This window comes from Oncorhynchus gorbuscha, unplaced genomic scaffold (genome assembly GCF_021184085.1).
Source record: "Oncorhynchus gorbuscha isolate QuinsamMale2020 ecotype Even-year unplaced genomic scaffold, OgorEven_v1.0 Un_scaffold_480, whole genome shotgun sequence".
In the NCBI taxonomy this organism is placed as follows: Eukaryota; Metazoa; Chordata; class Actinopteri; order Salmoniformes; family Salmonidae; genus Oncorhynchus; species Oncorhynchus gorbuscha.
In genome coordinates this window covers 427,661-444,404 of record NW_025745312.1, presented here as the reverse complement: position 1 = coordinate 444,404, position 16,744 = coordinate 427,661, and the positions used below count along the sequence as shown (strand labels likewise).

At 46.6% G+C, this 16,744-nt stretch overlaps 1 protein-coding gene across 1 annotated transcript in view; it reads right to left on the bottom strand.

The window, feature by feature from the left end:
* LOC124018336 (dedicator of cytokinesis protein 1-like) overlaps positions 1–16,744 on the bottom strand; it is a 338,789-nt gene that overhangs the window by 255,217 nt on the left and 66,828 nt on the right. The window contains 4 exon segments of the mRNA XM_046333610.1: positions 3,598–3,670; positions 4,721–4,837; positions 4,840–4,855; positions 13,673–13,754. Of these exon segments, the coding sequence (XP_046189566.1) occupies positions 3,598–3,670; positions 4,721–4,837; positions 4,840–4,855; positions 13,673–13,754 (288 nt within the window).

Here is a 16,744-nt window from a genome sequence, read left to right as displayed (position 1 = left end):
TCTCAACCTTTGTTTTAACAATGTGAGGGCCATTTCTGTCTCCAAAACGAAGCTGTTTGCCAGATATCTCTAACCAATGATATAGTTACATCAAACAGTCCTTTATTAGGAACGGTAGCTTCCTGTTTGGATTGCCTTAGAACAGGGTCCTAGCTAAGAACTAAAGCTGCTATTCAGGAAACTACCAGAATTCATCACTACGACAGTGTGTGTGTGTGTGTGTGTGTGTGTGTGTGTGTGTGTGTGTGTGTGTGTGTGTGTGTGTGTGTGTGTGTGTGTGTTTGTGTGTGCGTGTGCGTGTGCGTGTGCGTGTGCGTGTGCGTGTGTGTGTGTGTGATGTAGAGGAGGAGAGAGTCTAATCCATGATGTATGTTCCTAAATAGAGCTGTTAACTGAGGAGATCTGCCTACCGTGCCAACTAAACTAAACTGATTGGTAGCTACGACGGAGTTCCAAATGACACTCTATTCCTTACATCCTTCACCACGTGCACTATATAGGGAATAGGGTGCCATAGTAGTGCACTATATAGGGAATAGGGTGCCATTTGGGACTCAGACCCTCCACTATTCCACCGTGACTAAATTATGGCGATCTCATTAACTGCCTGTGTTCCTGAGAGGATTCCATAATTGGAAATGCTTTAGCACGAGGCCCAAAACCTTATGCAACTGTGAAGAGAGACACACAAAAAGGTAGAGACACACACAAAAAGGTAGAGACACACACAAAAGGTAGAGACACACAAAAAGGTAGAGACACACACAAAAGGTAGAGACACACACAAAAGGTAGAGACACACAAAAAGGTAGAGACACACAAAAAGGTAGAGACACACACAAAAAGGTAGAGACACACACATACATTGTAATATTGTTGTATGGTTGGTATTATACATTTTGTATTGTAGATATGTAGTGGTGTAATAATGTTATTTGATGTGCCTAGACCCAAGGAAGAGTAGCTGCTGCCTTGGCAGGATCTAATGGGGATCCATAATAAACCCCAGGAAGAGTAGCTGCTGCCTTGGCAGGAAATAATGGGGATCCATAATAAACCCCAGGAAGAGTAGCTGCTGCCTTGGCAGGAACTAATGGGGATCCATAATAAACCCCAGGAAGAGTAGCTGCTGCCTTGGCAGGAACTAATGGGGATCCATAATAAACCCCAGGAAGAGTAGCTGCTGCCTTGACAGGAACTAATGGGGATCCATAATAAACCCCAGGAAGAGTAGCTGCTGCCTTGGCAGGAACTAATGGGGATCCATAATAAACCCCAGGAAGAGTTGCTGCTGCCTTGGCAGGATCTAATGGGGATCCATAATAAACCCCAGGAAGAGTAGCTGCTGCCTTGGCAGGAACTAATGGGGATCCACAATAAATACAACTAGGAATAGGATGCCGTGTCAGATGCAGGCCCCGTCCATACTCCAAACTGCTTCCACCATAGAGGTCCATTATGTTCTGGTCCATAGATGTCCCACCATAGGGTCCATTATGTTCTCGTCCATAGAGGTCCAGTATGTTCTGGTCCATGGGTCCATTATGTTCAGGTCCATAGACCTCCAGTATGTTCTGGTCCATAGAGGTCCATTATGTTCTGGTCCATAGAGCTCCATTATGTTCAGGTCCACAGGTCCAAGAGGTCCAGTATGTTCTGGTCCATAGAGGTCCATTATGTTCAGGTCCATAGACCTCCAGTATGTTCTGGTCCATAGAGGTCCATTATGTTCTGGTCCATAGAGGTCCATTATGTTCAGGTCCACAGGTCCATAGAGGTCCAGTATGTTCTGGTCCATAGAGGTCCATATGTTCTGGTCCATAGACCTCCAGTATGTTCTGGTCCATAGAGGTCCATTATGTTCTGGTCCATAGAGCTCCATTATGTTCAGGTCCACAGGTCCATAGAGGTCCAGTATGTTCTGGTCCATAGAGGTCCATTATGTTCAGGTCCATAGACCTCCAGTATGTTCTGGTCCATAGAGGTCCATTATGTTCTGGTCCATAGAGGTCCATTATGTTCAGGTCCACAGGTCCATAGAGGTCCAGTATGTTCTGGTCCATAGAGGTCCATTATGTTCAGGTCCATAGACCTCCAGTATGTTCTGGTCCATAGAGGTCCATTATGTTCTGGTCCATAGAGGTCCATTATGTTCAGGTCCACAGGTCCATAGAGGTCCAGTATGTTCTGGTCCATAGAGGTCCATTATGTTCAGGTCCATAGAGGTCCATTATGTTCAGGTCCATAGAGGTCCAGTATGTTCTGGTCCATAGAGGTCCATTATGTTCAGGTCCACAGGTCCATAGAGGTCCATTATGTTCAGGTCCACAGGTCCATAGAGGTCCATTATGTTCAGGTCCATAGAGGTCCATTATGTTCAGGTCCATAGAGGTCCATTATGTTCAGGTCCATAGAGGTCCAGTATGTTCTGGTCCATAGAGGTCCATTATGTTCAGGTCCACAGGTCCATAGAGGTCCAGTATGTTCTGGTCCATAGAGGTCCATTATGTTCAGGTCCATAGAGGTCCAGTATGTTCAGGTCCATAGAGGTCCAGTATGTTCTGGTCCATAGAGGTCCATTATGTTCAGGTCCACAGGTCCATAGAGGTCCATTATGTTCAGGTCCATAGAGGTCCAGTATGTTCAGGTCCATAGAGGTCCAGTATGTTCTGGTCCATAGAGGTCCATTATGTTCAGGTCCACAGGTCCATAGAGGTCCATTATGTTCAGGTCCATAGAGGTCCAGTATGTTCAGGTCCATAGAGGTCCAGTATGTTCTGGTCCATAGAGGTCCATTATGTTCAGGTCCACAGGTCCATAGAGGTCCATTATGTTCAGGTCCATAGAGGTCCAGTATGTTCAGGTCCATAGAGGTCCAGTATGTTCTGGTCCATAGAGGTCCATTATGTTCAGGTCCACAGGTCCATAGAGGTCCAGTATGTTCTGGTCCATAGAGGTCCATTATGTTCAGGTCCATAGAGGTCCAGTATGTTCAGGTCCATAGAGGTCCAGTATGTTCTGGTCCATAGAGGTCCAGTATGTTCTGGTCCATAGAGGTCCAGTATGTTCTGGTCCATAGAGGTCCATTATGTTCAGGTCCACAGGTCCATAGAGGTCCAGTATGTTCTGGTCCATAGAGGTCCATTATGTTCAGGTCCACAGGTCCATAGAGGTCCAGTATGTTCTGGTCCATAGAGGTCCATTATGTTCAGGTCCACAGGTCCATAGAGGTCCAGTATGTTCTGGTCCATAGAGGTCCATTATGTTCATATTTCATCGTCACAGGTTTTATGACATAGTGCTCTGTGTTATGGTGATGTAATGGATGGGAGAGAGTGTGTGTGTTCATATTTCATCGTCACGGGTTTTATGACATAGTGCTCTGTGTTATGGTGATGTAATGGATGGGAGTGAGTGTGTGTGTTCATATTTCATACTCACAGGTTTTATGACATAGTGATCTGTGTTATGGTGATGTAATGGATGGGAGAGAGTGTGTGTGTTCATATTTCATACTCACAGGTTTTATGACATAGTGATCTGTGTTATGGTGATGTAATGGATGGGAGAGTGTGTGTGTTCATATTTCATACTCACGGCTGGAAGGGGATGAAATGCTGCTTGTCCTCATCATCCATCTTGCCTGTTATGATGTCAGTCACATCCATTACTGTTAAGAGACGGGACATATAGTATAGAAGGTCAATGCTATAGCAGTCTGTTACTGATAGAGACATATAGTATAGAAGGTCAATGCTATAGCAGTCTGTTACTGATAGAGACATATAGTATAGAAGGTCAATGCTATAGCAGTCTGTTACTGATAGAGACATATAGTATAGCAGTCTGTTACTGATAGAGACGGGACATATAGTATAGAAGGTCAATGCTATAGCAGTCTGTTACTGATAGAGACATATAGTATAGAAGGTCAATGCTATAGCAGTCTGTTACTGATAGAGACAGAGAGGAATGTTGGTACCCAGGCTAGTTCCAGTAGTCTCTGTTACTGATAGAGACAGAGGGGAATGTTAGCACAAACAGACCGGTACTCAGGCTAGTTCCAGTAGTCTCTGTTACTGATAGAGACAGAGGGGAATGTTAGCACAAACAGACCGGTACCCAGGCTAGTTCCAGTAGTCTCTGTTACTGATAGAGACAGAGAGGAATGTTGGTACCCAGGCTAGTTCCAGTAGTCTCTGTTACTGATAGAGACAGAGGGGAATGTTAGCCAAAACAGACCGGTACCCAGGCTAGTTCCAGTAGTCTCTGTTACTGATAGAGAGAGAGGAATGTTGGTACCCAGGCTAGTTCCAGTAGTCTCTGTTACTGATAGAGACAGAGAGGAATGTTAACACAAACAGACCAGTACCCAGGCTAGTTCCAGTAGTCTCTGTTACTGATAGAGACAGAGAGGAATGTTGGTACCTAGGCTAGTTCCAGTAGTCTCTGTTACTGATAGAGACAGAGAGGAATGTTGGTACCTAGGCTAGTTCCAGTAGTCTCTGTTACTGATAGAGACAGAGGGGAATGTTAGCACAAACAGACCGGTACCCAGGCTAGTTCCAGTAGTCTCTGTTACTGATAGAGACAGAGAGGAATGTTAGCACAAACAGATAGGTACCCAGGCTAGTTCCAGTAGTCTCTGTTACTGATAGACAGAGAGGAATGTTAGCACAAACAGACCGGTACCCAGGCTAGTTCCAGTAGTCTCTGTTACCTGCCACTCCAAAGGGTCTCCTCAGCCCAGAGGTCAGCTTCTTGGTGTTGTTGTCACGTAGCTCCATCCGTCCGACTCTAACGATCTGGCACACAAAGCTGATCTTCTCTCTTTTAAATCCTCACTGCCAAGGTCCTGGGGGGGAGAACGACACAACCAATAGACTCAGTGGTGGTAACTTCAGTTACAGATCAGGAGACAAATCATTTATACTGATCAAATAATAGAAACGCAACATTACAACCATTGTGTGATGATGATGCTGTTTACATCATTACTAACCATTGTGTGATGATGATGCTGTTTACATCATTACTAACCATTGTGTGATGATGATGCTGTTTACATCATTACTAACCATTGTGTGACGATGCTGTTTAAATCATTACTAACCATTGTGTGATGATGATGCTGTTTACATCATTACTAACCATTGTGTGATGATGATGCTGTTTACATCATTACTAACCATTGTGTGATGATGATGCTGTTTACATCATTACTAACCATTGTGTGATGATGATGCTGTTTACATCATTACAACCATTGTGTGATGATGATGCTGTTTACATCATTACTAACCATTGTGTGATGATGATGCTGTTTACATCATTACTAACCATTGTGTGATGATGATGCTGTTTACATCATTACTAACCATTGTGTGACGATGCTGTTTAAATCATTACTAACCATTGTGTGATGATGATGCTGTTTACATCATTACTAACCATTGTGTGATGATGCTGTTTAAATCATTACTAACCATTGTGATGATGATGCTGTTTACATCATTACTAACCATTGTGTGATGATGATGCTGTTTACATCATTACAACCATTGTGTGACGATGCTGTTTACATCATTACTAACCATTGTGTGATGATGATGCTGTTTAAATCATTACTAACCATTGTGTGATGATGATGCTGTTTAAATCATTACTAACCATTGTGTGATGATGATGCTGTTTACATCATTACTAACCATTGTGTGATGATGATGCTGTTTACATCATTACTAACCATTGTGTGATGATGATGCTGTTTACATCATTACTAACCATTGTGTGATGATGATGCTGTTTACATCATTACAACCATTGTGTGACGATGCTGTTTACATCATTACTAACCATTGTGTGATGATGCTGTTTACATCATTACTAACCATTGTGTGATGATGATGCTGTTTACATCATTACTAACCATTGTGTGATGATGATGCTGTTTAAATCATTACTAACCATTGTGATGATGATGCTGTTTACATCATTACAACCATTGTGTGACGATGCTGTTTACATCATTACTAACCATTGTGTGATGATGCTGTTTACATCATTACTAACCATTGTGATGATGATGCTGTTTACATCATTACAACCATTGTGTGACGATGCTGTTTACATCATTACTAACCATTGTGTGACGATGCTGTTTACATCATTACTAACCATTGTGTGATGATGCTGTTTACATCATTACTAACCATTGTGATGATGATGCTGTTTACATCATTACAACCATTGTGTGACGATGCTGTTTACATCATTACTAACCATTGTGTGATGATGCTGTTTAAATCATTACTAACCATTGTGTGATGATGCTGTTTACAACAGTGTGTTGATGTGCCACACCTGTCAGATGGTTTAACTGGTCAAAAGAGAAGTCGCTCACTAACAGGGATGTAAACAGGGTTTTTTGTGCGTACGGAGCATTTCTGGGATATTTTATTTCAGCGCATGAAACATGGGACCAACACTTTATATTGTTGTTATTATTTATTATTATATTGTTGTTCATTGTAGATAGAAGTGTGGGGGGTGGCACATTTTAATTGTTGCTCTGGTACTACACACCTGGATGAAAGCTAGATGAAAGAGATGAGTTGAACGGGATGTGTCGGGAAACAACAAACAAACCCCCATTTAGGTCCCCAGGACTAGGATGAGGAAACACTGAGAAAGAGCTATTACATATTACCACAGAGCTGCAGTATGACCACGGAGCTGTAGTATGACCACGGAGCTACGCTACAGTGTGACCACGGAGCTACGCTACAGTGTGACCACGGAGCTACAGTGTGACCACGGAGCTACAGTGTGACCACGGAGCTACAGTGTGACCACGGAGCTACAGTGTGACCACGGAGCTGCAGTGTGACCACGGAACTACGCTACAGTATGACCACGGAGCTACGCTGCAGTATGACCACGGAGCTACGCTGCAGTATGACCACAGAGCTACAGTATGACCACGGAGCTGCAGTATGACCACGGAGCTGCAGTATGACCACGGAGCTACAGTGTGACCACGGAGCTGCAGTGTGACCACGGAGCTACAGTGTGACCACGGAGCTACAGTATGACCACGGAGCTGCAGTATGACCACGGAGCTTCAGTGTGACCACGGAGCTGCAGTGTGACCACGGAGCTACGCTGCAGTGTGACCACGGAGCTACGCTGCAGTATGACCACAGAGCTACGCTGCAGTATGACCACAGAGCTACGCTGCAGTATGACCACAGAGCTACGCTGCAGTATGACCACAGAGCTACGCTGCAGTATGACCACAGAGCTACGCTGCAGTATGACCACGGAGCTACGCTACAGTATGACCACGGAACGGAGCTGCAGTCTGACCACGGAGCTGCAGTATGACCACGGAGCTGCAGTATGACCACGGAGCTACAGTATGACCACGGAGCTACAGTATGACCACGGAGCTGCAGTGTGACCACGGAGCTGCAGTGTGACCACGGAGCTACAGTGTGACCACGGAGCTGCAGTATGACCATGGAGCTGCAGTATGACCACGGAGCTTCAGTGTGACCACGGAGCTTCAGTGTGACCACGGAGCTACGCTGCAGTGTGACCACGGAGCTACGCTGCAGTGTGACCACGGAGCTACGCTGCAGTATGACCACAGAGCTACGCTGCAGTATGACCACAGAGCTACGCTGCAGTATGACCACAGAGCTACGCTGCAGTGTGACCACAGAGCTACGCTGCAGTGTGACCACGGAGCTACAGTATGACCACAGAGCTACGCTGCAGTATGACCACAGAGCTACGCTGCAGTATGACCACAGAGCTACGCTGCAGTATGACCACAGAGCTACGCTGCAGTATGACAACAGAGCTACGCTGCAGTATGACCACAGAGCTACGCTGCAGTATGACCACGGAGCTACGCTACAGTATGACCACGGAACTACGCTACAGTATGACCACGGAGCTGCAGTCTGACCACGGAGCTGCAGTATGACCACGGAGCTGCAGTATGAGCACGGAGCGACGCTGCAGTATGAGCACGGAGCTACGCTGCAGTATGACCACGGAGCTACAATGTTACAACGGAGCGACACTGCAGTATGACCACGGAGCTACAGTGTTACCACGGAGCAACGCTGCAGTATGACCACGGAACTACGCCACAGTATGACCACGGAGCTACAGTGTTACCACGGAGCGACGCTGCAGTATGACCACGGAGCGACGCTGCAGTATGACCACGGAGCGACGCTGCAGTATGACCACGGAGCGACGCTGCAGTATGACCACGGAGCGACGCTGCAGTATGACCACGGAGCGACGCTGCAGTATGACCACGGGGCTACGCTGCAGTATGACCACGGAGCGACGCTGCAGTATGACCACGGAGCGACGCTGCAGTATGACCACGGAGCGACGCTGCAGTATGACCACGGAGCGACGCTGCAGTATGACCACGGGGCTACGCTGCAGTATGACCACGGGGCTACGCTGCAGTATGACCACGGGGCTACGCTGCAGTATGACCACGGAGCGACGCTGCAGTATGACCACGGAGCGACGCTGCAGTATGACCACGGAGCGACGCTGCAGTATGACCACGGAGCGACGCTGCAGTATGACCACGGAGCGACGCTGCAGTATGACCACGGAGCGACGCTGCAGTATGACCACGGAGCGACGCTGCAGTATGACCACGGGGCTACGCTGCAGTATGACCACGGAGCTGCAGAATGACCACGAAGCGACGCTGCAGTATGACCACGGAGCGACGCTGCAGTATGACCACGGAGCGACGCTGCAGTATGACCACGGAGCGACGCTGCAGTATGACCACGGAGCGACGCTGCAGTATGACCACGGAGCGACGCTGCAGTATGACCACGGAGCGACGCTGCAGTATGACCACGGAGCGACGCTGCAGTATGACCACGGAGCGACGCTGCAGTATGACCACGGAGCTACAGTGTTACCACGGAGCTACAGTGTTACCACGGAGCTACAGTGTTACCACGGAGCTACGCTGCAGTATGACCACGGAGCGACGCTGCAGTATGACCACGGAGCGACGCTGCAGTATGACCACGGAGCGACGCTGCAGTATGACCACGGAGCTACAGTATGACCACAGAGCAACGCTGCAGTATGACCACAGAGCAACGCTGCAGTATGACCACGGAGCGACGCTGCAGTATGACCACGGAGCGACGCTGCAGTATGACCACGGAGCTACGCCTTGGTAACAGAACTGCCAAACACAGTGAATGAGTCAGTATTACCTTGGTACCAGGCTGATCTGTTTATTAGACTGCAGCAGTACCACCACCACCAGGCTGATCTGTTTATTAGACTGCAGCAGTACCACCACCACCAGGCTGATCTGTTTATTAGACTGCAGCAGTACCACCACCACCAGGCTGATCTGTTTATTAGACTGCAGCAGTAACACCACCAGGCTGATCTGTTTATTAGACTGCAGCAGTAACACCACCAGGCTGATCTGTTTATTAGACTGCAGCAGTAACACCACCAGGCTGATCTGTTTATTAGACTGCAGCAGTAACACCACCACCACCAGGCTGATCTGTTTATTAGACTGCAGCAGTAACACCACCACCACCAGGCTGATCTGTTTATTAGACTGCAGCAGTAACACCACCAGGCTGATCTGTTTATTAGACTGCAGCAGTAACAGCACCAGGCTGATCTGTTTATTAGACTGCAGCAGTAACAGCACCAGGCTGATCTGTTTATTAGACTGCAGCAGTAACAGCACCAGGCTGATCTGTTTATTAGACTGCAGCAGTAACAGCACCAGGCTGATCTGTTTATTAGACTGCAGCAGTAACACCACCAGGCTGATCTGTTTATTAGACTGCAGCAGTAACACCACCAGGCTGATCTGTTTATTAGACTGCAGCAGTAACACCACCAGGCTGATCTGTTTATTAGACTGCAGCAGTAACACCACCACCACCAGGCTGATCTGTTTATTAGACTGCAGCAGTAACACCACCACCACCAGGCTGATCTGTTTATTAGACTGCAGCAGTAACACCACCACCACCAGGCTGATCTGTTTATTAGACTGCAGCAGTAACACCACCAGGCTGATCTGTTTATTAGACTGCAGCAGTAACAGCACCAGGCTGATCTGTTTATTAGACTGCAGCAGTAACACCACCAGGCTGATCTGTTTATTAGACTGCAGCAGTAACACCACCAGGCTGATCTGTTTATTAGACTGCAGCAGTAACACCACCACCAGGCTGATCTGTTTATTAGACTGCAGCAGTAACACCACCAGGCTGATCTGTTTATTAGACTGCAGCAGTAACACCACCAGGCTGATCTGTTTATTAGACTGCAGCAGTACCACCACCAGGCTGATCTGTTTATTAGACTGCAGCAGTAACACCACCACCACCAGGCTGATCTGTTTATTAGACTGCAGCAGTAACACCACCACCACCAGGCTGATCTGTTTATTAGACTGCAGCAGTAACACCACCAGGCTGATCTGTTTATTAGACTGCAGCAGTAACACCACCACCAGGCTGATCTGTTTATTAGACTGCAGCAGTAACACCACCACCAGGCTGATCTGTTTATTAGACTGCAGCAGTAACACCACCACCACCAGGCTGATCTGTTTATTAGACTGCAGCAGTAACACCACCACCACCAGGCTGATCTGTTTATTAGACTGCAGCAGTAACACCACCAGGCTGATCTGTTTATTAGACTGCAGCAGTAACACCACCAGGCTGATCTGTTTATTAGACTGCAGCAGTAACACCACCACCACCAGGCTGATCTGTTAATCAGACTGCAACAGTAACACCACCAGGCTGATCTGTTTATTAGACTGCAACAGTAACACCACCAGGCTGATCTGTTTATTAGACTGCAGCAGTAACACCACCACCAGGCTGATCTGTTTATTAGACTGCAGCAGTAACACCACCAGGCTGATCTGTTTATTAGACTGCAGCAGTAACACCACCAGGCTGATCTGTTTATTAGACTGCAGCAGTACCACCACCAGGCTGATCTGTTTATTAGACTGCAGCAGTAACACCACCACCACCAGGCTGATCTGTTTATTAGACTGCAGCAGTAACACCACCACCACCAGGCTGATCTGTTTATTAGACTGCAGCAGTAACACCACCAGGCTGATCTGTTTATTAGACTGCAGCAGTAACACCACCACCAGGCTGATCTGTTTATTAGACTGCAGCAGTAACACCACCACCAGGCTGATCTGTTTATTAGACTGCAGCAGTAACACCACCACCACCAGGCTGATCTGTTTATTAGACTGCAGCAGTAACACCACCACCACCAGGCTGATCTGTTTATTAGACTGCAGCAGTAACACCACCAGGCTGATCTGTTTATTAGACTGCAGCAGTAACACCACCAGGCTGATCTGTTTATTAGACTGCAGCAGTAACACCACCACCACCAGGCTGATCTGTTAATCAGACTGCAACAGTAACACCACCAGGCTGATCTGTTTATTAGACTGCAACAGTAACACCACCAGGCTGATCTGTTTATTAGACTGCAGCAGTAACACCACCAGGCTGATCTGTTTATTAGACTGCAGCAGTAACACCACCAGGCTGATCTGTTTATTAGACTGCAGCAGTAACACCACCAGGCTGATCTGTTTATTAGACTGCAACAGTAACACCACCAGGCTGATCTGTTTATTAGACTGCAACAGTAACACCACCAGGCTGATCTGTTTATTAGACTGCAGCAGTAACACCACCACCACCAGGCTGATCTGTTTATTAGACTGCAACAGTAACACCACCAGGCTGATCTGTTTATTAGACTGCAACAGTAACACCACCAGGCTGATCTGTTTATTAGACTGCAACAGTAACACCACCAGGCTGATCTGTTTATTAGACTGCAGCAGTAACACCACCACCACCAGGCTGATCTGTTTATTAGACTGCAACAGTAACACCACCAGGCTGATCTGTTTATTAGACTGCAACAGTAACACCACCAGGCTGATCTGTTTATTAGACTGCAACAGTAACACCACCAGGCTGATCTGTTTATTAGACTGCAGCAGTAACACCACCACCACCAGGCTGATCTGTTTATTAGACTGCAGCAGTAACACCACCACCACCAGGCTGATCTGTTTATTAGACTGCAGCAGTAACACCACCAGGCTGATCTGTTTATTAGACTGCAGCAGTAACACCACCAGGCTGATCTGTTTATTAGACTGCAGCAGTAACACCACCACCACCAGGCTGATCTGTTAATCAGACTGCAACAGTAACACCACCAGGCTGATCTGTTTATTAGACTGCAACAGTAACACCACCAGGCTGATCTGTTTATTAGACTGCAGCAGTAACACCACCAGGCTGATCTGTTTATTAGACTGCAGCAGTAACACCACCAGGCTGATCTGTTTATTAGACTGCAGCAGTAACACCACCAGGCTGATCTGTTTATTAGACTGCAACAGTAACACCACCAGGCTGATCTGTTTATTAGACTGCAACAGTAACACCACCAGGCTGATCTGTTTATTAGACTGCAGCAGTAACACCACCACCACCAGGCTGATCTGTTTATTAGACTGCAACAGTAACACCACCAGGCTGATCTGTTTATTAGACTGCAACAGTAACACCACCAGGCTGATCTGTTTATTAGACTGCAACAGTAACACCACCAGGCTGATCTGTTTATTAGACTGCAGCAGTAACACCACCACCACCAGGCTGATCTGTTTATTAGACTGCAACAGTAACACCACCAGGCTGATCTGTTTATTAGACTGCAACAGTAACACCACCAGGCTGATCTGTTTATTAGACTGCAACAGTAACACCACCAGGCTGATCTGTTTATTAGACTGCAACAGTAACACCACCAGGCTGATCTGTTTATTAGACTGCAGCAGTAACACCACCAGGCTGACAGAACCTTTTCAAAGGAGGATAAACTTTTGTTCAGGAGGCCGTTTTCACTCCCAAATTGCTTTAACTCCCTATTTAATTGTGTCCATGGTTCATGTCCTGCTGTGATCCATGCTGTGCCGCCAGAGTAGCGAGCGGAGTAGCGGGCGCCAACTAGCTCGTCGTACGTAGGCGCTTGGTGACCCGGGCTGCCCTAAGCCAGCCATTAGTAGAGAGGTGACCTTTGACAAACAAACCGGGTCGCTCTGGGTCGTCCTCTTTCTTTCAGAGCCGGGGAGCTTCACAAACACAGCCGCCCAAACAGGGGGGGGTAAACACACACACACACACCGACATCCCTCAAGACAGGTCTGGGTAAACAACCGTGAGGTAGCAGCCAACACTCTAAATATACTCACAGTGAAGACTGATCTCAGGTTATGTAGATGGTCTATATCTACATATACTCACAGTGAAGACTGATCTCAGGTTATGTAGCTGGTCTATATCTACATATACTCACAGTGAAGACTGATCTCAGGTTATGTAGCTGGTCTATATCTACATATACTCACAGTGAAGACTGATCTCAGGTTATGGAGCTGGTCTATATCTACATATACTCACAGTGAAGACTGATCTCAGGTTATGGAGCTGGTCTATATCTACATATACTCACAGTGAAGACTGATCTCAGGTTATGGAGCTGGTCTATATCTACATATACTCACAGTGAAGACTGATCTCAGGTTATGGAGCTGGTCTATATCCTTCACCAGGCCTTGACTGGACCATCGCACCAGGTAATTCTCACTGGGGAGGAGGGGAAGAACCAACATCAACCTTTTAGCGTTACAATCTGGCATCACAAATCAACTCTCTAGTCTCAAGATGAACAAATGACAATCGACTGACTAATGTGGTACACAGATGAGACGTTTCCTGAACAGTATCCTGGAACAAGAGAAAACCCCCAGGCAGGCTGGCAGCCGGGTCTGTGCTGTAACGTTCCTGGCTCTGGACTCGGGCCTAGGGCAATACTATTACCATGATTCAGAGGTTCTCCAGAAATCCTGATGAGAGGATTCCCAAAATAGTGAGGAAATAACCAGGGAGGGAATCCTCTAACCAGGGAGGGAATCCTCCAACCAGGGAGGGAATCCTCTAACCAGGGAGGGAATCCTCTAACCAGGGAGGGAATCCTCTAACCAGGGAGGGAATCCTCTAACCAGGGAGGGAATCCTCTAACCAGGGAGGGAATCCTCTAACCAGGGAGGGAATCCTCTAACCAGGGAGGGAATCCTCCAACCAGGGAGGGAATCCTCCAACCAGGGAGGGAATCCTCCAACCAGGGAGGGAATCCTCTAACCAGGGAGGGAATCCTCTAACCAGGGAGGGAATCCTCTAACCAGGGAGGGAATCCTCTAACCAGGGAGGGAATCCTCTAACCAGGGAGGGAATCCTACAACCAGGGAGGGAATCCTCTAACCAGGGAGGGAATCCTCCAACCAGGGAGGGAATCCTCCAACCAGGGAGGGAATCCTCCAACCAGGGAGGGAATCCTACAACCAGGGAGGGAATCCTCTAACCAGGGAGGGAATCCTCCAACCAGGGAGGGAATCCTCCAACCAGGGAGGGAATCCTCCAACCAGGGAGGGAATCCTCCAACCAGGGAGGGAATCCTTCAACTGGGATTTCAGGAAAATGTGGGAAATTTGAGAAAGTGTCCAGAACTCTTGCGACCCTTGGCATACCTGATCAACTTTAACCCACAGAGGGCCACAGAGGAACATACCTGATGACCTTTAACCTTAAAAGAAACCATTCAAAACAACTCATTCCTATAAATTACAGTGTCAAATAAGAACAATATTTTTTTGTGAGCAAATGTCTCAATTTGTCGTTATGATAAGTTTGGTAGTAACTTGGGAAAATCGTTGCGGAAATCTGTTGAAGCTCAAGTCGACTACAAAGCCCAGCATCTCCCTATGGGCTCTATGTACTGTACATGATGACATTTAACCCTATGGCGTCATAGGAGCTCTATGTACTGTACATGATGACATTTAACCCTATGGCGTCATAGGAGCTCTATGTACTGTACATGATGACATTTAACCCTATGGCGTCATAGGAGCTCTATGTACTGTACATGATGACATTTAACCCTATGGCGTCATAGGAGCTCTATGTACTGTACATGATGACATTTAACCCTATGGCGTCATAGGAGCTCTATGTACTGTACATGATGACATTTAACCCTATGGCGTCATAGGAGCTCTATGTACTGTACATGATGACATTTAACCCTATGGCGTCATAGGAGCTCTATGTACTGTACATGGGCTCTATGTACTGTACATGATGACATTTAACCCTATGGCGTCATAGGAGCTCTATGTACTGTACATGATGACATTTAACCCTATGGCGTCATAGGAGCTCTATGTACTGTACATGGGCTCTATGTACTGTACATGATGACATTTAACCCTATGGCGTCATAGGAGCTCTATGTACTGTACATGGGCTCTATGTACTGTACATGATGACATTTAACCCTATGGCGTCATAGGAGCTCTATGTACTGTACATGGGCTCTATGTACTGTACATGATGACATTTAACCCTATGGCGTCATAGGAGCTCTATGTACTGTACATGATGACATTTAACCCTATGACGTCATAGGAGCTCTATGTACTGTACATGATGACATTTAACCCTATGGCGTCATAGGAGCTCTATGTACTGTACATGATGACATTTAACCCTATGGCGTCATAGGAGCTCTATGTACTGTACATGATGACATTTAACCCTATGGCGTCATAGGAGCTCTATGTACTGTACATGATGACATTTAACCCTATGGCGTCATAGGAGCTCTATGTACTGTACATGATGACATTTAACCCTATGGCGTCATAGGAGCTCTATGTACTGTACATGATGACATTTAACCCTATGGCGTCATAGGAGCTCTATGTACTGTACATGATGACATTTAACCCTATGGCGTCATAGGAGCTCTATGTACTGTACATGATGACATTTAACCCTATGGCGTCATAGGAGCTCTATGTACTGTACATGATGACATTTAACCCTATGGCGTCATAGGAGCTCTATGTACTGTACATGATGACATTTAACCCTATGGCGTCATAGGAGCTCTATGTACTGTACATGATGACATTTAACCCTATGGCGTCATAGGAGCTCTATGTACTGTACATGATGACATTTAACCCTATGGCGTCATAGGAGCTCTATGTACTGTACATGATGACATTTAACCCTATGGCGTCATAGGAGCTCTATGTACTGTACATGATGACATTTAACCCTATGGCGTCATAGGAGCTCTATGTACTGTACATGATGACATTTAACCCTATGGCGTCATAGGAGCTCTATGTACTGTACATGATGACATTTAACCCTATGGCGTCATAGGAGCTCTATGTACTGTACATGATGACATTTAACCCTATGGCGTCATAGGAGCTCTATGTACTGTACATGATGACATTTAACCCTATGGCGTCATAGGAGCTCTATGTACTGTACATGATGACATTTAACCCTATGGCGTCATAGGAGCTCTATGTACTGTACATGATGACATTTAACCCTATGGCGTCATAGGAGCTCTATGTACTGTACATGATGACATTTAACCCTATGGCGTCATAGGAGCTCTATGTACTGTACATGATGACATTTAACCCTATGGCGTCATAGGAGCTCTATGTACTGTACATGATGACATTTAACCCTATGGCGTCATAGGAGCT